Genomic DNA, 24,715 nt, shown 5'->3' on the forward strand with positions numbered 1-24,715 from the left:
CTGGGGAAGATTTGAGTAAAATTTCCGCACAGCCCTATACTATTGTAAAACAAATCTGTTTTCCCAATGGCAAGAACTGAATGCATAATGTAGCATGGGGCCGTTGTGCGGAAATTTTACCAGTTATCAATTCAGGTTAACAAATGTAAGATATCGACCGAATTCCCCTCAAAGATGCAGAGATATTTTCCACACACCATCACCTTCTCAACATATTGGGGTACAGGCAGCCATGTTTTTTAAATTTCTAACATTGCACCGGTTCTTTCATGAACAGAATCATGTGTTTCTTCTCAAGAAGGCCATTTTTTCCAACGAAATTTTAAGACAGCAAAATTGAGGCATATAAATGTCCGCCATGTTGTCAAAGATTCAGTCACCAGTGCTACTCTTCGTTTAAAGCTCGAGGAATCCTCGTGCCAAGTTCTCTATTTTCATAACGTTTCAGTTGAGTATTTCGTTTGAAATTTATTATGCAAACCTTTCCATCGAAAAATTATTTTAAAAAAAAACGTAAATAATCCATCCTGGATTTTTGAGAGCAGTTAAGGACAGATAATGTTTATCCTGAATTTTGCGCTCGAAATCAATCTGTAATTCAAAACGCAATTAAGACCTAATTAGCAAACTAAAATCTCGTGCAAACGTGCAAGTTGACTTGCAAAACGCACGATTTTGCATAACTTGCAAGAAGTCGCATTATTCCACTTGTTTATCGCATCTCTCTCTGCAGCAAACGGTGCGGTTTAAGTTATGAATGAATGCACCAAAAGTATGGAGTCTTGTTCACCTCACATGCAGCAAAACAAATTCCTTTCAAAAAGGAAGACACAGACTCCCACGAAACCGAAATCGAGAAATTCTCTAGGAAAGAGAGCGCATCACAATGCACTGGAACAACAAAGGAGAGGCGTTATTCGAGGTTGCTTCGAAAGCCTTCGCAAATCAGTGCCATCTCTGGCATCAGACAACAAGAAACTATCACGGTCCGGAATCTTAAGAGAAACAGCCGTGTATATAAAAACGGCAAAGGAGAGGGTTGCGGAATATGCGGACGATCTTGAAGAGCTCCGTCTTCAAAACCAGCTGCTCAGTGGAGAAATTGGTTATTTGGGGTACCTGCAAGACATGACACGTCCACAAGACGATCTGAATAGTTTTACAAAAGTCGCAATGGAAGGTGACGAAACTGAAGGTAGCCAAAACGAGGGGTACCACACAGACAGCATCATGCTCGATAGCTTGCCTCTACCTCAACACAACAAAGATCTCAAACACAGTTTTACATTCGTTTATGACACTGACGTTCTCTTCATGGAAAAAGGTCTCGAGAGTATGGATTGTCCGAGGAGCGTCGCTCTAGAAGGAAAGAGCTCCACAGACGAGGAATGTGATGTTGATGTCGACGTGGAAGGCTTTGAACAAACACCGTTCGGCTAAACTTCAGAATACCCCGCAACTCATTTACATGTGTCGGGAGGCTTTGAAGATCGAGGCATAACACAATAGACGCTATTCTTATTCAATGACATGTAAATAAGTTGCGGGGTATTCTGAAGTTGCTCCCACCGTTCTCCTTCACGGCCATATCTGATGCTTAAAATTTTTACTCATTTGATTCACGGTCAAAGTAAACCCATTAAAGGAAGACACAAAGGGAGCCAAGAGTGTATATTGACATATTTCTCAGAGATATCAAATGTTGTGTTGGTAATAATAAACATGTAATAGTGGATTCTCAGAAATGTAAAATGAGACTTCAATGCTGATTATTAAAAAGTTGATTATGAAATGTAGTAAGGTATGTCCACGATCATGTGTTACTCCACCAGCAAATTTCCAAGTGAGTGAGAAAAGTAGTCCGGATCTGCATTGGTTTTGCCTCTTTTTGTTTCGTAACTGTTATAAAACTCGTGCCAACTCCTAAACCGATCAGACAAAAAACTACAACATCGCCACTTGAAGGCCGTTTTAACAGAAGGAAAAACCGGGTACGATCCGGACCCACCAAGAAAGGAGTACTAATCCCAAAATTTTGCTAGGATGGATGCGTACCTGTGTTTTTTACGGTTTGGGGCCATAGGCGTCTTTGACCCCAAAACGTGAAAAAAAAAACTTGGGTCCTTACTACTTTCTTTATATTTTTCGAGTCCATACACGATTTTCCTGCGGTCTAAACGGCTTCTTGTTGGTTACCCCCTTTGAACCTTGCTTCTGCAAGTTTATTTGTTTTTAGCTTAAGTTCTTATAAACTCCTTGCAGCATTTTCATTTTTATTTTACTACTACCTCGTTCCGTCTTCCTTGGTTTCTGTTTTACAACACTCAGAAGAGAAGCCTGCAGCTGTTAAATTGTTTCGATCACTCAATTTTTACTGCCTGGCGTGCTGTGCTGTTGCCATGTAACGCAGTCGTCTAAATGATCTTCTTCAAAATGTTTTAATAGCATATTTTGTGGCAAAAAGTAAAATGCCTCAAAAGGAAGTCAACTATGTATAATTTACAACAACATTCATCTTATTGAACGCAAGCTTATTGAAGGTAAGATACTTACGTCCTTTCCAGGTCTCCCTGGGTCTCCTGTCGGTCCGACATCACCTGTGATACCCTAGAAACAAACAATCCCAACCGTTAGAGGGCAAACTCACCCTAGACTAGTGAAGTCTGATTGAAAGAGGAATTCTTACAACGACGAGCTGCAACACACATCAAATTCAGAATTTTCTTAATTCAAACATCGCAGCGAAAGTAACTTCCCTGCCCCGAACAGGCGCTGCATCGTTCAATAATGAGAGGGATGGTTAAGATAAGATTAAAAGGCTGATCAGCATAGAACTTAACATTCGTGGTACCCAACTCGACCATACCAAATGCGCAATTTTTCACCAGTAAATTGACCAGAAAGATGTGCGCTCAAGAGATGACCTATAAACAATTTCGGTGAAAATTAAACAGGGGAACTAAAACAGACGTCTGCCCCTAAGTAAATTTGTTCACTCGACACTCAGGCTGGTCTACTTCGCAGCTGTCCTTTTGCCATTTCATGGAAAATTGCGGGACAACCTTAAGAACCAATGTGGATGATGTTTCGCCCAATTCCGCTTGCAGTGCGTTAAAACAATTTTCAACCGAGTGTTAAACATAATTGTGATAGGTCCAGAAAACTACCGTAATTTCCGGTCGTTTACCCGCGGGTAATCTGTTGATTTTGCATTAAACGCGCGCGACTGCGGGTAATAGGGAGGTGCGGGTTATGTGACAATTTTAAAATCCAGTGGTAGTTGAATTGAAAAAAAAAATATCACCAACATGCGTTTCCACCTCTCAAGTAAATTTTATTGTGTTAATAGTGCCGCAAAGCGGCACGAAAACATGATGCCGACTCGAGTTTATTTCACGCATAATTAGTTGCGCGACGAACAAAATTAATTATTATCGGCACGCGTGAAAACAAAACCTTGATGGTGACAAAAATTATCCAAAGATATCCGGCGCATCAGTAACAAATTTCCATTTAACACTAGCTTGAGCTAAAGAGAAATTTCCCGTTTTAAGGGACTTGTTAGGCCCAATAGAACCGGAGATGTCGATTTTTTCAGAAATCGCCGACAGTACTTTATAATTCAACTTTTAATACTCACCCAGCTTTTTTTCAACAAATCAACATGGCGCTGAACGATCGCTCGCACAAAATGTGGCCACAAATTCGCATTCTGTCAAGTATGAAACGTTGAGGTTTGGGCATGGGCCGCTAGTGTTTTTACTGCATAATCTTATCAATAAAGTACATGCTAATATTGACACAGAATTGTGCACGCGTCTGAATTTCTTTGACCTTTAAACTCGACAAAGACGCTTCGAAGTTTTCGAAAGTTGGATCAGACAACTTTTAAAAGAATGAAATGTATCACCTTAATGTCACGTTTTCGCCACCAAAAAGTTGAATAACAACGTGCGGGTTATCCACCAGTGCGGGTAATCTGGTGACTTTTTTTTTCGCCGTATGCAATAATCGGCCGGTGCGGGTAATCGGCCGTGCGGGTAAACGACCGGAAATTACGGTAACTCCTCTTTTTTAATCAATCAGATCTAACGGTTAAATCAACCGGGATTTGGCCTGTCGCGTTTTCTTGCGCTTCAGGGAGACTTCCTTTTAATTCAGTCTTGCCCCATGTGATACTCTCCTTTGTTTCAATGGGCTTCGTGATCATTTAGATTTTAGTTTAATAACATTCAACCGAAATGCACTCTAACTGCCTCCAGTCAACTTAGTGTTGCATTACAAACTTGTCAACGGAATATCCCCTCGTGTCATACACACAACCCACCTGTTCTCCTTGATTTCCCTTAGCACCACGGGGTCCGCGTTCTCCTTGAAGGCCCTGGAAACAAGCAGAGATTTAAATCGCAAACAGTGTCCACGTGTGTCCTTTTTTGGACACAAAACATATCATAATGGAACATCAAGACGCTCGTCTACGTCAGAGGAAATTTCATGAACTAACTACGGCATTGAACAAATTTATACTATGTCTATTAAAAATGATATAAACATGACATAGATTAGGCAGAAAAACAAGGACATTTTTTACCCATTCACGGGTAACACAAAATTACGCTTAGGTGATGGCAAGATTAACAAAAACAGGATATTGGTGGATTTTTTTCCCGTAACTTAAAGAACACGAACGTAGCTCATCAAACGAATAGTAGTCCAAATCGCGTGTAAATTTGATACTTAGGCCCTACCTGGTTACCAGTTTCTCCCGGCTCTCCTGGAAGACCTGCGGCACCTATCCTTCCATAAGTTCCCTTCAAAGATAAGAAAAATTCGTAACAAATTTCACCAGGTGGTAGTTTCGTTCCATTTTTTACGTTTGTTTTTATATCAGAGGAATTTTTTTCTAGCAGCTGCACCTTGTTCACCTGTTAGACAGAAATTACTAGTTGTTCGAACGTAAAGAAGATTAGAACGCTTTGAGCACCGCGATACTTCCAAACAATATCCTTTAACTTTTAATAACAATCTCTGCTATTGATATAAGTAGTGCATGAAACATAAGAGAGAGACGAAGTCAGACCGCCTTTAGTTATTAAAAATCCTAAAAAATTGTGCGCTTCTACGCCTTGAGATTGGTTTTGTGAAAATAGGTCAGTATGTGAGCTTAGAGAGCTGTAAAAACATGATTGTTAACAAGGTCCAATGAAAAACTTACCTTTCCTGACAACAAAGACATCACGCGGTTTCAAAAGAAATTAATATATTCAAATGTAGCTTTTTCCAACTGAGTGTCGAAAATGAGCCGGGATTGTTTTGGTTACATTTTTCTTCGCTTTATGATTGGTCCAGAAAACTCGCGCTACTATCGATCGTAGTTAAAACTTAACCCAATCGCGTCTTGGTCATTCGCATTTTTTCCCGCGCTTTAGGCGGTTTGCTGGTTTTTACTTTGAGTTCTCATTGGCTCTTCAGGGTATCTTCCTTTCTTCTGATTGGCCGTATGATAAATTTGATTTTTTTTCTAACGACACTCAATCGAAAAACGCTCTATATGGTGCGACACATTGACATAAAACCAGCCCCCCTCTGTGGGACTGAAGAATGTTGACAAACCTTTTGTCGCTGCATAGATTGCCAAATTTGCACGATCTGGTCAATTTCATCCTGTGACAAGAGTGTTCCTGCTGGTGCCTAATCAAACAATAGACAAGAGTAGCTTTAAACATTCCCTAAAATAGCTGAATACTATTTCTTTCACTTGTCACTCATCACGCAAGATTCAAACCATAAGAAGGAAAAGTTGCGTGACGACACAGTAACACCCAATGACGATAACCTGTCATCAGCCTTGACCCAAATTTTCAAAGGGTGGATAACGCTTTACATTATGGAAACGCTATCCAGTGGATGTGCTTACAAAACCTACTGCGCTATTCACTGTATAGATATTAATACAGAGCAAGGAATTTTAAGCCTGTCGATAGGGAAATCTCAGGCAAGTTTGTGAGCTTACATGTGATGATGATCAACTGACTGTTCAGACTGAATCAAAATATTTGATTGAAGAGAATCTGAGAACCAAGAATGGAATCGAGCGACAGGGCAAGTCCGTGACGCGAACACGCGAAAAAAAAATAAAACAAACTTTTGATAAAGCAAGTTGAGGTAACAAAACAACGTCAGTTCCTTGAGAAATCTACTATGGTGTTGTGGAATGTTATCCATGACACCAGACGCGATAATATATTAGCGAAACATTTTCCGCTTGGACGGCAGAGCCTCACTGAAAATGAATTTTTCACTCAACGATGAGGTAAGACTTGTTCTTACGCATGTGATCAGTGTGATCTCCATGGAGCATGGATCGACCTCAAAAGTAGAATTAATCCTGCAAAGTACAAAAAGCAGAAAAATCGTTTTTCATACCAGCTACTCAGCACTTACCCCGATAAGTGTAATACCCGACGGACCTGCACCTCCGGGAGGACCCGGGGGCCCCTTGCCTCCTTGAGATCCGATATTCCCCTATAAATGGAAAAAATGGAGGTCAGAAGATTTCTCCGCACGTTTGATACTTACGCCGTGAATGATTTACTAGTTAATTGGCATATTATACCAACTAGTTATAGTTTGAAATGTTGCATACGTGTGGGAGATATATTTGCTGAACTCAAGATCCAGTATATCGCAATTTCAAAACGTTAGTGAATGTAAAAGAAAGAAAGTAGAAAATTAAGAAGCTAACTTTAATTCCTATTTGCTGTAAACAAGCGCTAAGCTTAAAAGTAATCGATCATAAAGCGCTACTGCGTTTTTTTGTCTTCTTCCCATAATTCAGTTTTAGTTATCTCCATCCGAAATGTTATCATACCGGTTTTCCAATAACACCTGGACTTCCGGGGTCACCAGGTGAACCCTGTAAAAAAAAAGGAAACATTTTAACCACTACAGACGCTAAGGGCTGTTTTACTTAAGGTCGTTTTACAAATTTAGTCATAATAAAGACTGTAACTGCTTCAAGACCAACTTAAATTCCTCGGTAGTAGCCTCTTCACTTGCGTTCTCTTAGCCCCGTTGCGCGCACAAATTCTGAGACGAAGTGAGCGAGAGACCACACCTTACTTACTTGGCGAGATGGTGTCAAGGCCCACAAGGGGCCCAGGCTAAAGCAAGTCGAGAACGCTTGGGATCTAGGCTTCATCTGATTGACATGCCTACAAAGGAAATCTCGCTGGCTTGTGTGGCAGTCGTCTTCTTGGGAAAGCGCGCAAGGCGTAATTATATCTAGTTGTTTGCAAATTTTTTCTTTTTTTTTTTTTGTTTATTAAATCTAATCCAAAGATGAAGCATCGGATTCAAAGATGCATCATAGTGTAGGCTCCCAAGGTAAAAGATGGTATCACAATTTATATTCAAAGACAGATTTCTTTAAGTCGTCTTGAAAACCGAGGCGATCGAGACGATCCGGCTGACTATATGGAAACCAGGCCTTAGACATTTGGGAACCTGAACCATCACAGTTGTTTCTTTGCCCACAGTAACGAGGCGTCGAAGGAAAGCTTTCACATGAAACGAGGGGAAGTTTTTGAAAAAACTGCGGTGCTGCGTCGGTGGGGGTATTACAAGATCATTTTGTTTTTATTTACTGTGTTGATAATGTAAAATAACCATCGTAAAAGGTTTAAAGAGCTAACGTTAGCCTTTCGTCATTCCTTCTGACGAAGGAAGCAAATTATCTCTTAGGTAAAAAGTTCGCCATCAGAAACGGATGAAGAATAAATGTCTGATTATAATCATAATACACCTTCACAACAGGCGTAAATTTTTTTTCAGTTTGCGTATTCGTGTGAGTAGACAGATTCCAATTTTATTTTTGCGCACTTCTCCTCTCGTGCAAGGCTTTCCATTAATGACTGCCTCGAGGCGAACATAAGATAAACATGCACACGATAATACTTACTGAAAATCCAGGGACGCCTGGTAATCCCTGTCGTCCCGGATTTCCTGGCTCTCCTTTGGGTGGTAGGGTCTGTCATAAAGATAACAAAAATCGTCATTTCCGTTTTCATTTTTTCCTTTCCAGCCTACGTTCAAATGAATCAAGAAGGTAAGTTTCTAAAGAAACTGTGGTTGGAGACATTACAATATAATTTGGTTCGATCATCTGAGTTGATCATGTAAATTAACCACCGCAAAGAGTTCTAAAGCTGACTTTTAGAGCGTTGGCCCTTTATCAGAGCGAATAATTCGCTTTAACGTAGGGCTGACGCTCGAAACGTCAGCTATAGAAACTATTTACGGTGGCCAATTTAGGCTATCAACTCAATCGATAAAACCAAATTAGCCAGCCTACATTCAGGTTACCATATGTTGGGAGGCGAGTGCAGATAATTGTGTCAAAAAGGCAAAATGTGCGACGCACTTGTTCATGTGTAGGGTACATATAAATTGTCAAAATATCCATAACCAACCGGCAATTTGTACATTGGACAGCGTTTTCCCAAAATGAATATTCGACCATCGATTTCAGTGTTAATATTTTATTCCTAATGAACTGTGACGTTTCCCGTAAAATTTTCAGAACGTATATATTCTTCCTTTAAATAGTGGGCTGCGTAAAGCACTTCCGAAAAAATTTTAAAAAAGATATTTTTAGACCGGCACGCGCGAGGGAGGTCCTCGCCCGTGCCAAGATGCGCGTTTCCTTTCTAAACCTTTAATAAATTTTTCGTTTTTGATCGTCTCTAAGTTTGTCACCAATGACCTAGAACCTGTCACTACCTCTAAAATCGAACGGTAGTGACTCATGAAATGTGACAAGGTCGACAGTCTCTGTCCACTTACCGAATTAAAGAATATTTCAGAGGGTGGTGGATTAAAAGGAAGTCGGTAAGTCCTCGAACTACGAGACGACAAAAGAGAAAAAGCAAAAACAATTAATTCTATACCAAGGTGATTGTCAGTTGACTACATATCCAAAAAAAAGGCTATTTTTCCTGTTAACAAGCAGGGTATCTTACGAGCAGGCCCCTATTAAGAGCGTTGCAGGACGCGCGTTTCTCCACCCGCAGGAAAGTATGGAGGCCTGGAGCAACGCGAGCCACCGAGAGGTCTGTAAGGGGTCCGGGACTGATAATGATGAATCAGCGCCAGACTCCGGCAGACCTTTCCCCGACTCATCTCAAATCTTCCCGCGGGCGGAAAAATGCGCGATTTGCAGCGGTAATAATGAGGACTAGCTTGTAAGCTAACACGAGTAGCAAACTAAGATCATTGAGTGTAAACATTCAGAACATGTATAATCTACATCTTGCTACATGAGAACCCTTAGTCATCGTTAGCTATGCCATGATGATTCAGCAGTAATATTGTAAAGAAAAATTAGATGCTTGTCAGTCTTTAAGTTTTAAAGGTTAATGGTTACGCTCAGTTTAAAGCTATTTCAAAAAGCGCTTCCCTTTGAAATAGCGTTAACCCTTTAATTCCCAAGATCTGGCTTCTAATTCTCTCCTTCTCTCAGTTAGGAGAATTTGGTATTAGATACAGGTAACAACTTCTACCTGATAAATTTGAGTAGTCTCATCACCTGTTTGTTGGATAATGACTGGATATTGTAGGGAGAATTTACATGTTTGTCACTGATTTCTCCTACAAATATTACTACTGAATCATACTAAGATCATGAGAATAAAGGAAAAGATCGCCAACCTTAGAAGCTTTGATTGTTAAAAAAATTCTCCTTCTCAACACAAAAGCAAATGTATTGAGAAGAGTATGGGGAATATGGATACTGATATCTATTATTAACTATTACCTATTATTAACTAACTAATGAAAGTTAACTGATGAAAGAGAGGTAACTGTACACCGCAAATAGCATAGCTAATCTAGGTTGAGTAGAGTTTACATATACACATATATATATACAACATAAAATAATAAACATGAGAAAAAACATATACATATATACATTTACTTGAAAATTAATACATTGAGAAAGGACAAGATCATTACATACAAAAGAGATCAATGCTAAAAGTAGAAGGCGATGTTAGGGTGTAAAGGCTTCAATTGAGATATGTAACATTTTATCGTGAGTGTCGGAAAAGTGTGGTCTTCCCTTTGTGTGTTCAGCTTCCAGTTCTAAACCTAGGTCAACAGTCCTAACGTTAACTGTTGATTGTTAGACACTTACTCAGCCGCTTGCCTCCGGCTTCTGCTCAGGATCTGTTGAGCAATTTAAACAAATTATAAATTAAGTTTGTAGACCTAGCGTTTTGCAGCAAATTTCTTCAACGTCACCAGTGCAAAAAAAAAAAAAAAAAAATCAGAATTTTCCTTTTAAAATGAATTTAAGGGTAAATGTCAGGCAAAATTTGGCGTATTTCTCATTAGTTTATGCGGAAACAGTTCGCACAACCTGGCTACCAGGGTCCTATCTCTTCCTTGGGAGAAACGACACTGGCAGCGAGGTCGACTGTTCGCATGTCACTGAGCTGTTGCGTGACATTATAGAGCAAGATCCCCGCTGCCGTCGAGGTAGCAGCGCAAAAATGAAAACCGAGTTTGTCTGATGTTTCTCCAAAATCATTAAAAATCAGCGAGTCTCACCTCTTCACTTTCATCATCTATCGGCACAGCTGTTGAAGGAACACGAGCATGTCAAAACAACGCAAGTCATAAGTGGAAAATGCTATGCATTACAGACTGTACTACCAATCACGCAGCTTTCAGTAAAGTGGGTCAGAGGTTAGCAAATTGTGATCATACAATTTTTCTTTATGAATGGGTAACGATAGTATTTATGAAAAAAGGTTTTCAGTCTCCAAATCGTAAATTTCTAGTCTGTCGTTGTTCTAAGTCTATTAGAGGATAATTTTTTTTATTCGCGTGTCAAGGGTTCGGTTATTTCTTTGATGAAAGGCATAACTCTTGACACGCGTCCTCAAAAAACATCACGTTACAGTTGTAAACAAACCGCTCATCACCCCACAACAACACAAGGCTGTGCTCTAACGGCGCCCGGTCGCCTGAGGCGACTAACATTTGGCCTCGGGCGACTGAAAATATTTTCTTGGTCGCCCGGCCGGGCGACTGGCTGGTGTTGGTTTCTTGATTTACAGTCAAAAAAAAAAAAGAAAATGTTGTTCAATCGGGCGCGCGTTGATATTCAAAGGTCGTTCCACGTGAATTTACGTGTAACATAATCATCGACTTTGATCGTGACAAGCTGCACAGTTTTCGATTTTAACCGCTTTTCCAAATAGTATTATAATTTTTCCTTTAAATTAGGATGGCTCGTTAGTTAGTTTTTGAAAAGCAATTGTTACTTACTTCTGCTCTGACAGGCGTAAAGTACGGTCGACGATTAATAAATCGCTAAATGAACACGGGAGTCGTTCTTTTAAAAGAAAATGTTGTTCCATCGAGCGCGCGTTGATGTTCAAAGGTCGTTGCACGTGAATTCACATGTAGCATAATCCTTGACTTTGAACTTGACTAGCTGCACAGTTTTCGATTTTAACGGCTTTTCCAATAGCATTAAAATTTTTCCTTTAAATTGGGATGGCTCATCAGCTAGTTTTTCAAAAGAAGTTGTTACTTCTGCTCTGATAGGCGTAAAGTACGGTCGGCGATTAATAAGTCGCTGAATAAACACGGGAGTCGCTCTTTTAATATTTTAGCCGGCTTTTTACTGCCGTGTCTGCGAGTGTTTAATGGATCACTGTACAATTTTGTTTAAAATGTTCATATTTCTAATTCATAAAAGATGATTTACATCGTTGACAGTATTGATCTACCGTAGTTTGTAATTTGTAATTCCAATTTAAACTCTGTCTAAAGAATTTCTAAAGAATTAAGTATAGAGAGTTCAAACGAAATAGTGTTTTGCTAAGCTTACATAATGCTTTGAATTGAACTTCAATGAGACAGTTTTAGGTTTATCAGATTATCTTTGGTATATGTATACTATTCATTTTTCAAAAAATAGTTTTGCACTGCTTCTGTAAGTGTGAATTAAATAATTATTTGACTATAAGTGATGATAGGTTTTCAGGAGGTCAAAGGATACGATGTTTCATGAACATAAAAACAATAACTAAATGCACATAGTTCTATTTGACTCGTTACGAAAACAGTTTGTTTAATTTTTAATAATTAACTGACTGATTTATTAATTTGGGTGACCAACTAGGAGGCCCGGGCACCTCAGATAAAATGTTTGGGAGCCCGAAGGGCTCCCCGAAATTTTGATTTGGGCGACCATCTTTTAGGCCTGGGCACCCAAGCTAAAACGCTTGGGAGCCCGAAGGGCTCCCTGAAATTTTCCTTAGAGCACAGCCTTGCAACAGTTCCCGATTTCGAAGTTTCGACCTTCGCACGATTCGCAGACAAACGTCGTATACACAATTCTTTGTGCCTATTGTTCGTGGTGCTACATGGGAGAAACGGGCAGAACTTTCAACAACAGAAAAATAGCGACCAAAGGCTCAAGGATTGCAAATCATGCCTGGTCTTGACTTTGAAAACGTTTCTATCACTGATTAAGGTGGCATACCAAACTGACTCCCAATGCAGACAATAATTCGTGTCCAATACCTGGACAACATTCTTTTGAACAGACATTCATACCATTTGCACTATTATTTCACAATTTCACGCATTTTTATTCAAAATATTTCCGCCTCTTGTCACTCACATTTCACCAGTCTAAAACTGCAATTCAGGCAGTCGAAAGCTCGTTATGTTTCAATCGTTTTAGCCAAAGATCCGGTTCTAAAGAAAACATTTTTTACCGAAAGTTTCCTATTTTTTGGAAATCGTGGCATGTAGGGATCCATCGGCGCCTGTTTATCGTCCATGAAAGTTGCAAGCTAACGAACAAAGTGAAAGATCACGCAGCGTTAAGCATACGGGAGAAACCCTTGAAAAGTCGTTACTGCAAAAGCGAATGGTGAAATTCACCCACGATTTCGCCAACTATTATTCTTGGAATCTAAGAGATCCAAGAAATAAATAGAAGACAGCTTATTCTAAAAAGAAAGGAAAATATTTCAGTCGTAACCGACTTTTGCTCACAAATCGCTTAAGAGAAAGATAGCAACGTTCACATCTTTCTGATGATGCACGTGTCACGCCATTTCCACAAACGAGGCATTATTCCATTCATTCTGAGAAATATTTCACAGAGTATTTCACAATTTTCATATTTTACCTCAAGTAATGTCTCGACTCGATTACCACGCTAGATATTGGGGTAATATTCTAGAAGTTTTTATCAAAAGGACCTTTGTAGCGATAGGTAAGAAATACATCCATTTGGAGTGACCAGAGCATGGTAAGATTTCCCACGTAAGCCCAGGTTGGTAACTTAATCTGGTGGAAAATTTTATTACGACTTTAGAGCTCTTCTGTCTTTCCAACAGAGACGCGCGTAAACCTTGGGTCAGCGCTTAACAAAGCCTTGAATTTCCAAACATATAGTACGATAATGCATTTTAAAATGTTCGGTATTTTCCGATGTTTTCCTTCTTTATTCAGTTTTTAAATCAAGAAGTTAACTCTCATATAGAGGCGTGAAAAAATATTTATCAACGCTTTATTGTTACAGTGAGGATGTTTGATCCTTAAATAGAAAATCACTAAATTCAGAGAAAAATCCATTCAAAATAAAATTCAAAAGCTTAACTGCAATGAAATAATGCGTTGTTTCAGATATGAACGAAAGAAGAGAAAGAATTAAGTTATGCCCCAAACCGATCCTGTGCCAGACGGATGTGTCTTGAAATAAATGTGTGAATCTCCAGACACCTTCGTTTTGTTCACACTTGAATCTTCGAGCTGCGAGTCTCTTAGTAAAATAGTACATAATTAACCCCTTCAGCTTAACAGTTACTTCACAGAAGATGAGAGAAAGAACTTTTCTCGCGACAACTCAGCACAAGTGAGCTGTTGTGACACACACACAATTGTAACAAACAAGCAAGCATTGTATTCAGTGAATGCTGCTGTTCATTTCATTTGGTGGTGAGCGTGTGTGTTTTTCTCACAGATGCTATCGGCTACCTAATAAACCCGATTGCTTTTAGAATCTCAAGAAATACCTTATAGACACTTGTGTATTTTACTAACCTTGCGACGTGAAGAAGCTCGCAAACCATAACGAAAATACAAGAAGTCGCGCTAGAACCATTTTGTTATCCGAAGTCGACGTTGCTGACTTCAACAGTTCCAAAGCTCAATAGGAACGTGAAGGTCCAATGCAATATTGATCAGAGAAACTGTAGCATGGAAAGGGAATACGCCACACCAACGAGTCCAAAATCTTGCTTTTACCGGAATTGAACTTAGCTAAGGCCTACCCTTAATAAGGAATGCCCAAGTGCTGACTCGCTCGCGTGGTATTAGAGAGAGCTACTACATACTTTGCAAGATCAGATCTCTCAGGGTATCGTGTTCGCTCGGTAAAATGCCCCTTTCTCTCCAGGTAACGACGTCGACGGGGTTCAGGTTACGTCCGCGCGCATGCTCACAACGCCAATAAGAGTAGCAACATTTTGAGTAGCTCCTACTTCATTTTTTAATTCATTTTCCGATCAAATCATTCTCAAAAAATTCGTGACAGCATCTTTTTTATTCTAACGACCGCAAAAAGATAAAGAAAATAAAAAATTTTAAAAAATGAGTAACAATCGCTTCGCACAAATGTCACGCAATAAGTATACCCCAACTTGAACTCCCCCGCTTCCCCCGCTTCCCCCTTCCCCCGACAGTGCGCGACGAGAATAGCACGAATATCACGACAAAGACTAATAATGCCAACTAAAATGGTTCAATCGAAAGTTACCTCAGTCGTTTTTGTTTCAAATCTACTTAATACAACAGACAAAAATCATTTATTTTTATGGAGGCGATAAAAATTCGACGTGCCTAGCAGAGCAAACGCCACTAGAATGTTATCTTTCCTTTTAATTTGCACAGACAGTGGGCGGATGAACATTATAAAGACGACTCTTTTTTAATGAAAAATAATCTCCTCTATACGGCCAAAAGTGGTACAAAACGTAACAAAGCAAAAATATGTACGCACGACTTTTAACTTCTTAGTTTCCTCAATTTTTAAATATCGCAAGGTGAAGTTACCAGACGGCCGTAGAATCGTTACTTTCGGTTTAATAGAAAGTCGTTTTTCCTGAATTTTCCCAACTTACTTGTATAAACAGCCATTTAGATGTCAAGGAAGTGATGTTTTATTCAGAATGTAAGACTCTTTTAGACTCTTTGTGGTTACTACCGATAACACCAGTCAGCAAAAATGGCGGGTATATGGGGAGGAATTTTGCAGGCTATCTCTTGCTATCTCTTCCCAGACCTCCGTCACATTTAGCACGCCCACTCTATCGATCTAATGATCAAGAACCAAGCGATAACATCGCATGAAGGATCGCGGTTCTCGGGACGGGACAAGAAATGTCGTCGGTTTCACAATCACAAATTAACAGTAAGTTATTGTTTCTCCACTCAAGGCTCGATTTCAACGGGACTGGGTTCCGCCACTGGATGAGTAGTACTTAATTCAGTCAGCTCACGGACTCCTGAAATTTCTCGTCTTTTCCTATTGTTCATCACTCGCTTGGAACTGCGTAGAAAATTACATTGAAAAGCTAATCAATCCTTAATCCCTAAGTAAGTGAGTAAGACAGCAAGTATTCTCGAGATGAATTTAAGCTAGCCTACAATGATAAGCGCTCGATCAACCTCACTCCCATGCAAGGTCTTTCTGGCGAAAGGAGGAGAGACCCTTGGAACGACACTGGCGTAGCCTCGTTGGCGCTCGATTAAACCAACTGCGATTGATTCAGAACAGCGCCCGCAAGGAAGAAGGCGCGCGCAAACACAAGAGGAAGCGCTTGCCAAAGTAGTCATGCGGTTTGGTATGAAAACCCAAGAATGAACCGAATGGAAACTTTCCTTGATGAAAAAAAATGGCTTTTAACAATTTTACTCCCAAGAGCTCATTAGCAATTCTCCTTACTGTATGCTGAACAATTTGTAAGAAGTTGGCTCGGAGAATTTGTCATTTGGTCAACTAACAATTAATTAATTGTCATTTTTCTCTATTGTTATCACTTGTCTGCTTGATATGGTATTGACATCGTAAGGAGAACTCTATTTTGGTCACTCATAATAATTAATAATTAATAATAATAATTTATGACTTCTAAGGCGCAAATTCTATGTATATATATCTATGAATATACATTCACTCACTCATATAGTCACTCATGGGAGTTTAGGGCTTAAAGAATGTTACGTCAACAGACGATTTGTTGAAATAAATTGGAAAGAAGCTCTATGGTTTACAACAAACGGGAAACGAACACCGAAAAAAGTAGTAGTTGAGAGTCTTTCTAAGCACTTTGCAATAACAAAATGGGACAACTAGTTGTTAGTTATTGTATGCCTAAAAACCTAACACTCATAACCAGCATGGGTACAGAGATCTCGTCAAATAGGTCCGTACCCTAAGCAACATAGACTTAGATTGCTGTGATATCATGAAACGACGATCACCCAAGCCCAGCTAGCAATACGAAATACTGGTGTCACTAGGATCCTACTTTACGGGAAGAGATGGTCAACTATTTACAAAAAGGTCCTATTAGATAATAATGTACTCACATTACTCCGAGAATTAACATGACGATGGATAGAAGAACAAGTGCTACGGCAACTCCAAAGACGACCCATCCCCAGTAGGGACTTTGAGCAGCTTCTGGGGACGAACTTGTGGTGACTAGTACAAAAAAAACACCATTTACTGCAGGTTTGTATTTCTGAGAAATATCATCTCTTACCATGGACGTAGCTACAAGGGGGGAGGGGAGTGGGTCCTGAGGTTCCCTTTCCCTTATTCTCACTACCTGTTTGCTGGATAATGTATGGATATCCTTGAGAGAAGTTATATGTTAATTACTTCGGGGAGTTAAAGGGTTAAAGAAATAGTCCCGTGATATGGGAATTCGCCAATAATCTTTTACTTTGTTTCGTTTTGCTTTGATATTTTGTTCAGTTACACCTGTACAGGTGTGTCGGTCGGCATTCAGTTTAAAGCCTGAACTACAACTGCAGTTATATTCCCTGTTAAGTCTTGTGCAATAGTGCGCACAGCCACCGTTGTTCCTTTTGAACGGATTAACATCTGCATAAAATTTTAACATTATGAAAAACCGTCATAACAAAATCAAAGGACGACAAACCAAACAGACAAAAAAACAAAGACAGAAAACCAAACTGGCCAGGAAGTAGAAAAAAATTGTACAAGAGTTGTGTTCCCAAAACAATTTCGGGATGTGATAATCGCATAATAGCGTTGAAATCAAACTTGAGCAAAACCAAGCAATCTGTAAAATTTGAGTCATCAGGAACCTGTGCAGGAATGCGTTGTGTAACAAACAAATTGCGTGACAAGTAAAGAAGAAATGGGAAATGAACTTACCAGTCGGTACTGAGGCACTTACACCAGGTGATGCTCGAGTGGGCGAAACATCAATTGTATTGGTTTGACCACTGACTATATTGACTTGATCAGCGACTGTACTGCTTTGACCACTGACTATACTGGTTTGACCAGCGACAACACTGGTTTGAAGTGCGACTGTACTGGTTTGGCCACTGACTGTACTGGTTTGGCCACTGACTGTACTGGTTTGGCCACTGACTGTACTGCTTTGACCAGTGACAACACTGGTTTGAACAGTGACTGAACTGGTTTGTCCACTGACTATACTGGTTTGACCAGTGACTATACTGGTTTGACCAATGACAACACTGGTTTGAACAGTGACAACACTGGTTTGAACATTGACAGACCTGGTTGGACTAACTAAGGAGGTCTTGTGGCTATTAACAGAGAGGGAAGAAGTATCCGGCCCAGTGGGCTGTAGACTCAAACTTGGGGTGACCGGAAGAGAAACTGGAGATGAGGACCGTTTAGCATTAGTAGAGACCACAACAGAACCCTGGGAGGAAACTCGTCTTGATGAGATTTGACCTGAGCTGCTTCTAGCATGGGTGAACAGGAGAGCTGAGAAAAATTAAAAATCGCAAAAGAGAGTAATGTCAGTAATATTTGCGGTTAAAACTTCACCACAAGCTTAGAGGTCAGTAAAACCCAGAAATGAAGTGTACAATAATGAACACAGGTATGTACTTCAACGATCGCTCCCATGTATCAAGAATTTTCTGTCTCCGTCGCAGCCATGAACACAAGCGGAAATGTACTCCGAATTCTTTGATGTATTCATGAAAATCGCATTGAAGTAAACAATCTGAATAACGCTGGACGCAAAAAACAAAGGTGGTTTTAATTACGTCTTGGGTATGTTTGCTTTATGAAAACCCAGTCATCTAATTTGAATGTGGAATTGTCACACTGATACATAGCACGAATTCAAAATGACAAGAACGGTTGTCATAGCTTTTAAAAATCGAAAAACTGACTCAGTGAACCGGGGAGAGGTAGGAGTCCGCGGATAATCCAGGAGGTCCTCTTACCAACTGATTATGCAACTTTCACATATCTACGAAGTGCCTCATTAAAATTCATTCATACAAAAACTCGTTCATGAAGGCTTCATTCGTTCACGGTTTATTTAAATTCCAATTGCCCGCACAATTAAAGTTATCAATCTCTCTTCTTTCTACGACAAAACCCAACACTCTGCCAACGAAAATGTAAGCTAAAAACCTCAACAACTTAGGATTTCCGTGCGAGACATTCCTGAAAACGTTTTCTAACGAACTATTTCATCATGTTTGTTCATTAACGTCGCATTCAAACAAGCAAGATAGTTTCTAGGATAAAAAAAATCACTTACTTGCAAAAAGAACTACAGAAATAACAGCCATTTTTTGAAAATTCTTCACTAACATGTTGAAATTAATGGTAGCACGCGTATTAGCACTGTGGCAGCATGAACTCGTAGTGCTGAAAATTGTAACTCTGTCTGTTGTTCCCAGCGGATTAATAAAGTCGGATTTCCGGTAGCAAGTTAAATATTAACGTTTTAAGTGCGCTTGTCTGTAGAAATCAGACAAATCCTAAATTTCGTGGCAAGGGTGAAAAATTCGATTTCTTTCTTATTTTAATATTAGACAGGCAAGACTATAACTAAAATCACTGGATACTTTTTTTGGCAAAATATCATTTTATTTCAGAGAAAAATACAAATAACAAAATTCCGTTAAAATCGTCATTTTTAGCAGCAAATTATTGCACAAGTTTGCGGGCTTCGTGTTCAAAAACGAATCACAATCTCGTCTTTTTAACACTCAAATCTTCTTTTTCAACCTCATAAGACCTCACAAAACGATTTTTGTAAACACTGCGTTCCTCTTTGCGTGTAAAATAATTTAATTTCGAAAGCATACATTTCTCTTCAGTAAAAGTACTTTGTGAGTAAAGTTAACTTTTAGCATGTGCTAAACCTTCAAATGGATTAAGCTTTGGGCGGTAGAATTACGAATAGATGTTCTCAATATTACTGTAAAAATTTCTTTGGGCAAATGATTGAGAGCGATACGAAAGCTTTTCAAAGTCCGTTAAAATGCAGTTATTTGACCTTTCGCGGTCAACATTTCACAACAGTTCGCCTCCAATCACCTTCGCGACTTCGCCCCTTAAAGCAAAACGAGTTCGACCCCACCTTTACCAGTTCGCCCTCGAGTCATTCAAATACGTTCGTTAGTCATTACTGTGGAATAATTGTTGGCTTCGTCTTCCATTTCCAGTCAAAATCGAGCTTTTTTTGCGACCAACATGCGATTTTCACAGCGAAAGCGTAACAAGATTCGATCAACTTGCAAATTACTAGCCGCACGAGTAATAAAAAAGTGTTGGGGGGGGGAAGGGGGGGGGGGGGAGGAGAACTCAATGAACTTACGAAAGTGACTGCTTTTATTTAAAGTGATACTTTGAACTACCTCTCATGATTCTCAATTAAAAAAATCCATTTAATTGTGGGCTTCTAGTGTTATGGCGACCACAGAATGGGAAATATCTAAGGCAAGTGAGAAAACTGTACAGAATGAAAGTTATCAATGAAGAAATAGAAAGAGTGGAAGAGGCTGATGAACGAAACCGAAGCAAGTGCGTTTCCCAGAAATATTCAAAATCCTGAAGTGACGAAACAACGAGAAAAAAAAAACGATTTATACCGTAAAACATAATTATCTAGCGAAGTCCTCATATAACTGTTTACTCGAAAGTCCTGACCGCAGTTTGTCGTGAAATGGTTCTGTGTCAGTCTCCATCCTGGGCCACCTCCATTAGAGACATCCCTAATCACACCTTAACGTCATTTGTCCACTTTGCGCATGCCCTTCTTCTATCCTCCTAGTCGATTACGTTCCCAGAGCCAGGCCACACTCCCCTAATCCATTGCGGTTGTCTCGAGCCCGAAGGCATTGGGGGAGTATGACGATTGCTTCACATCCTTACATACATAGGTTTGACTAATGATATAATTATAATTTTTCATTATTCCTCTTTATACTATAACAAAAACAACAATGGAAAACAGCCCCTCTTTATTTGTATCCTGCACTTACATTTTTTTGTTTACTTAATGTTGACGAGAAAAGAAGCGAGCACTGGCAGCCCTAATAAGTAACCATATGGGGCTGGTTAAACAGGGCAATCAAACTTAGGATCACAATAATAAATGGTTTAATTAAGGATCATGGAAATGTTTCAGGAATACAAGGAAACACACACCTACATATTCTAGCATACAAAACTTACAAGGATGTATTTAGCTAGGAGTCAAAAACTGTTCCCAACTTAGGTAGAAAAGAAATAATTTTGTTGAAAACAAATTCAGTACTTACTTTTATATTTGTTAAAGTTATTATTATTGTTATTTGCCTAACTTCAGCCAATGAAATATTGAAATAAAGACTTCTACCACCATCACAGATTTACGAAAAAAACATGATCCTGTTTTGTTGTTTAATTTTGAACGACTAGAAGATTTAGAATAAAAGGGTTTTTGCTCTCAAGTTTCTATGCGTGATTGATTCGGGCTTCACTCTCATCAACTATCACGCGATAGAAATCTCGAACTTACAATTTAATTGTTAACGGGAAGGTAACGACAAGCACTGTGCAATACTAAAATATAAGAGCGCTGAAATCAATTTTAAAACATCACACTGCCTAACTAGATTAATTAGCATCAAAACCTTGCTAACAATTTTCAGGACATCTAGTTTGAAAAACAAAATCAAGCCTTAAGGAAGAGTTTTCCAGTTGTCTTCCTGCCTTCGAGCAGATCAAAAGCTTTCTTCGCTTCTGAAAGCTTAAAAATGGTAAAATCTTCCATTTTTATCTTGCCCTGTGCGATCCAATCAAATACAGCGTTTGCTCTCTCAGACAACTCCTCAGGTGTCGCTACATAGTCGACTATTTTTGGGTGAGAGAGAGTATGTGACCCATTCCCATTTGAAAGAATAAAAGGATCCAAAGATTCAGGGATACCAGATGCGTAGCCGTAAAGAACCATGGTACCAAGTTTCTTGAGGCACTTAAAACCTGCAGAAAACCAAGTCTTACTTCAAGATTTTATGTCAATCCAAACAAAATCACATGAAAACTCTGCATATCACGGACAATATATGTAATAAATATGAACTGCGCAGTAGGTATATTGGATAACACCTAAGCAGGTTTTTACAGTAAAGCCTGAAAAATAAGAGGTAAAGTCTGTACTCGAGCCTACTGGCCAACCCAGCCGAAGCTTATCCCGGTTTCCGAGCAGCAAGAACCGACAAGGAGTATGACTACTTCCCCCTGGATTGGATGCCAGTCTATCGCAAGGCAGTATAGTGCTTTTTATCGAGCCCTATTTTCGCAACTCGCGTTGTTTGTGTTTTTCTTTAGATTTGTCATTATTTTTTTTTGACTGTGCTGATCATCATTGTGATACACACATGTACCTTTGTAAGCACAACTTGCCTTTAAGAAAGGTCTCCTTCCCAACCCCATCATAAATGACGTTGACTCCAAAACCTCCCGTGATTCTGTTGACTTCTTGGACAAAGTCTTGATCAGAGTACAGAATAACTTCATCGGCTCCACAAGCCTTTGCCTTGACAGCTTTCTCGTGGGTGCTTGTTGTCCCAATAACATACGCTCCTACAATCCAACACAACAGGTCAGCGTCTACAGTAAGTCTTGGTCAGTTTAATCTTCGTTATTAACTTGTTCTAGAGAACGAACTGGTGATACATGGATACATTCTTAAAAAAACCATTGTTAAAAAAAACTCGAAAAAATTATGTTAAATTTCACCGTATAAGTGCAATATCAATATTGTTATTATTGTTATCATTATTGTTATAATTATTTATAGAGCCTCTCTTCACCTCTGGAGGTGTATATGAGAACCGGGATGTACTGTGAACGTGTTTTTTTGAAGGGGAGGAGGAGTCATTGTATTGAAGTGAGCTGAAGGCTGTTAACCCTTTAACTCTCATGAATGACCAAGACAGAATTTCTCCTAACAATATATATACAACATCAACTAGATAAGTGATGAGATTAAAGAAAAAAATCAATTTGGGGATAATTAGTTGCTCAAATACTAAATTCTCTGAACTAACATTACAAGAATTGCATGGTTAACAATAAGGAGAATTACAAATTTGATCTGGGAGTTCAAGAAATAATTTTGTTACCTGCATTTTTAGCCACTTGACATATCAGGGATCCAGTCCCACCAGCAGCTGCATGTACCAACACCTTGGTACCAGGTCCCACCGGGAATACAGTGTGAACCATGAAATGAGCAGTGATACCCTGAATCATGGTTGTTGCTGCTTGTTCATAAGTGATGTTTGATGGCACTTTGACAAGTCTTTCCACTGGAATAACACTGTATTCAGCAAAACTTCCTAATTTGTTTCGAAGAGATGAAATTACATTTAATCAGAAATTCTTTACCTCATTATTCCTACCTGCAACAGAGTCCGAGAACTTACATTCATGTAGGGTCCAGAGAAAAGTTGGTACCTCGCTAAGAAACTGCTTCTTCTTTGATCTCTGAGCTGATATATATATATATATATTTTTTTCATTATGTCAATCGCGCATATTAACTGAGTGTGGATAGCTTCCATTATTCATCACAAACAAGTGTGGTTATTATGCACCTGTATACCCATAAGGCCATTCGGTCTCAACGTCCATGGCATTTTAAGGCGTCAACGTATTAGCAGTCGAATGTTTATGGGAATGTGTTAACGATTGAAACCCCAAGAGTGACTAAGATCTAATTTCTCCGAACAAAATTGCCCCATAATCAAAAATTAAGGTCACGAGAATAACAGAAAGGATCACTAAAAAAAGAAGCACTTGATTGAGAAACAAATTCTCCTTGTCAGCACTTAAGGAAATCCAAAGAGACCAGTATGGAGAAAATACATACTGATGTTAGGGTGTAAAGATTAAAATAGCATTCAAAGCCTCTAAATTTCCACACAGTCTTTGACAGGATGTGTACCCAGATACCCTAAGAGACTCGATCCGTTGTTAATTGTGAGCTGTTTGTTTAATTCTCCTTGCAACTTCTTCTATACATTACTGAGAAGCCAACAGATCAAAGTATCAGAAAATAGCGGTGAACTGAAAAACGATGGAATGACAGGTACAACCGTTTTACAAAATAGCTGAATTTAAACTTATTCACCTGAATTAAGATGAAAATATGCAACACGATCTCCTACTGCCACACCAGTGGCACCAGACCCCAGCTTTTCAACAACCCCCGCGGCCTCCACTCCAAGGATTGCAGGAATGCCAGCTATGTGAAAAAGCCCTTCGCGATGATACACATCAAGATAATTAACACCGCTAATAAGATTCTTTACTAAGGCCTACAAAAAGAAGAAACAATGGGTTAAAAGAAAAATAAGATAAAAAAAGACAATAAGGTCACTGAGACGTTTTATGAATTTCGTTCGAATAATTTACAAGTTAGCTTTACAGTTACACGTTCCGTTGTACAGCCTACTATTCCCAACCCTTTCTTCCACTCTCAAGGAACTGTCACGTCTCATGACATTTCAGTTGCCTCTCATATTGAACGGGTTCTGGTAGAGTAAGGGCAAATCAACGTGTATTTTGCTGGAAAGACTTGACACTTCCGATTCAAATTCCCCATCCCATCCAGGCAAGGTTCAAATTCTACTAGGATTTTTATTTATTATTAAGTAGAATAGGTACGTTTAGTCGTATAGGCGCTCCGTGATAATGGGCAAAATATATTAGGATAGGTCAGCTAGGGCAACTAGGTCACGATTGTTCAAGAGTAAGATAACTTTTCAACGTTACTATGATTTAGAAATTGGTTTTTTTACCAAGTAGAATAAGTATGTTTAGTCGTAGGCGCTGCGTGGTAGTAGGCAAAATATATTAGGATGGGTCAACTGGGTCACGATTTTTCAAGAGTATTAACTAAAAGATAACTTTTCAATGTTTCTGTGATTAGAAATTAGCTTTTTTGCGATTACTAGGATAAATGAAATAAGTGTTTATGTTTGTTTTAAACATTTCGTGTCATGATTTGTTGGGTACGAATCGACCAGAGGGTTGGGTACGAACTGATCGAGAGTGGGTACGGAACGTCTGAGCCTGGGTACAAATCGTCTGGGT

At 39.2% G+C, this 24,715-nt stretch overlaps 3 protein-coding genes across 4 annotated transcripts in view; all 3 read right to left on the minus strand.

The window, feature by feature from the left end:
• The window catches only part of LOC113671314 (uncharacterized), a 52,070-nt gene extending 37,582 nt beyond the window's left edge, over positions 1–14,488 (minus strand). Inside the window, exons 1-11 of one of the 2 annotated variants that reach the window (XM_089202969.1) lie at positions 14,134–14,488; positions 10,612–10,640; positions 10,196–10,227; positions 8,845–8,902; positions 7,961–8,029; positions 6,872–6,916; positions 6,445–6,525; positions 5,614–5,691; positions 4,749–4,811; positions 4,328–4,381; positions 2,554–2,607 (exon numbers count right to left, since the gene is read on the minus strand). In XM_089202969.1, coding sequence (XP_089059095.1) covers positions 2,554–2,607; positions 4,328–4,381; positions 4,749–4,811; positions 5,614–5,691; positions 6,445–6,525; positions 6,872–6,916; positions 7,961–8,029; positions 8,845–8,902; positions 10,196–10,227; positions 10,612–10,640; positions 14,134–14,194 — 624 coding nt within the window. In that variant the 5' untranslated portion in view covers positions 14,195–14,488. Of the gene's footprint in view, positions 1–2,553; positions 2,608–4,327; positions 4,382–4,748; positions 4,812–5,613; positions 5,692–6,444; positions 6,526–6,871; positions 6,917–7,960; positions 8,030–8,844; positions 8,903–10,195; positions 10,231–10,611; positions 10,641–14,133 lie in introns of both variants that reach the window. The other variant, XM_089202968.1, reaches the window with a different exon arrangement.
• A 329-nt stretch (positions 14,489–14,817) lies between these two features.
• Positions 14,818–19,022, minus strand: LOC113671310 (uncharacterized). Its single transcript, XM_089202398.1, has 4 exons — positions 18,882–19,022; positions 17,501–18,088; positions 16,684–16,798; positions 14,818–15,640 (listed from the first exon to the last, which is right to left on the minus strand). Exons 1-4 carry the CDS (start codon positions 18,934–18,936, stop codon positions 15,523–15,525), a joined length of 876 nt encoding a protein of 291 aa, XP_089058524.1. The 5' UTR covers positions 18,937–19,022; the 3' UTR covers positions 14,818–15,522.
• Positions 19,023–20,573: 1,551 nt separating this feature from the next.
• LOC113671311 (uncharacterized) lies at positions 20,574–23,944 on the minus strand. Its single transcript, XM_089202976.1, has 4 exons — positions 23,751–23,944; positions 22,741–22,956; positions 22,019–22,198; positions 20,574–21,595 (listed from the first exon to the last, which is right to left on the minus strand). Exons 2-4 carry the CDS (start codon positions 22,868–22,870, stop codon positions 21,288–21,290), a joined length of 618 nt encoding a protein of 205 aa, XP_089059102.1. The 5' UTR covers positions 22,871–22,956; positions 23,751–23,944; the 3' UTR covers positions 20,574–21,287.
• Positions 23,945–24,715: the final 771 nt, after the last annotated feature.

This window comes from Pocillopora damicornis, chromosome 4 (genome assembly GCF_964200805.1).
Source record: "Pocillopora damicornis chromosome 4, jaPocDami1.2, whole genome shotgun sequence".
Lineage (NCBI taxonomy): Eukaryota > Metazoa > Cnidaria > Anthozoa > Scleractinia > Pocilloporidae > Pocillopora > Pocillopora damicornis.

Coding starts and splice junctions, on each gene's coding strand:
- LOC113671310 (XM_089202398.1), bottom strand. CDS start 18,936: ATGTTAGTGAAGAATTTTCAAAAAATGGCTGTTATTTCTGTAGTTCTT. Junction 16,799..17,500: donor AAGTGCCTCAGTACCGACTG/GTAAGTTCATTT, acceptor TTTTTGTACTAG/TCACCACAAGTTCGTCCCCA. Junction 15,641..16,683: donor ATGTTAATTCTCGGAGTAAT/GTGAGTACATTA, acceptor TTTTCTACGCAG/TTCCAAGCGAGTGATGAACA.
- LOC113671311 (XM_089202976.1), bottom strand. CDS start 22,870: ATGATTCAGGGTATCACTGCTCATTTCATGGTTCACACTGTATTCCCG. Junction 22,199..22,740: donor TCAAGTGGCTAAAAATGCAG/GTAACAAAATTA, acceptor GTTGGATTGTAG/GAGCGTATGTTATTGGGACA. Junction 21,596..22,018: donor GAAGGAGACCTTTCTTAAAG/GCAAGTTGTGCT, acceptor GGTTTTCTGCAG/GTTTTAAGTGCCTCAAGAAA.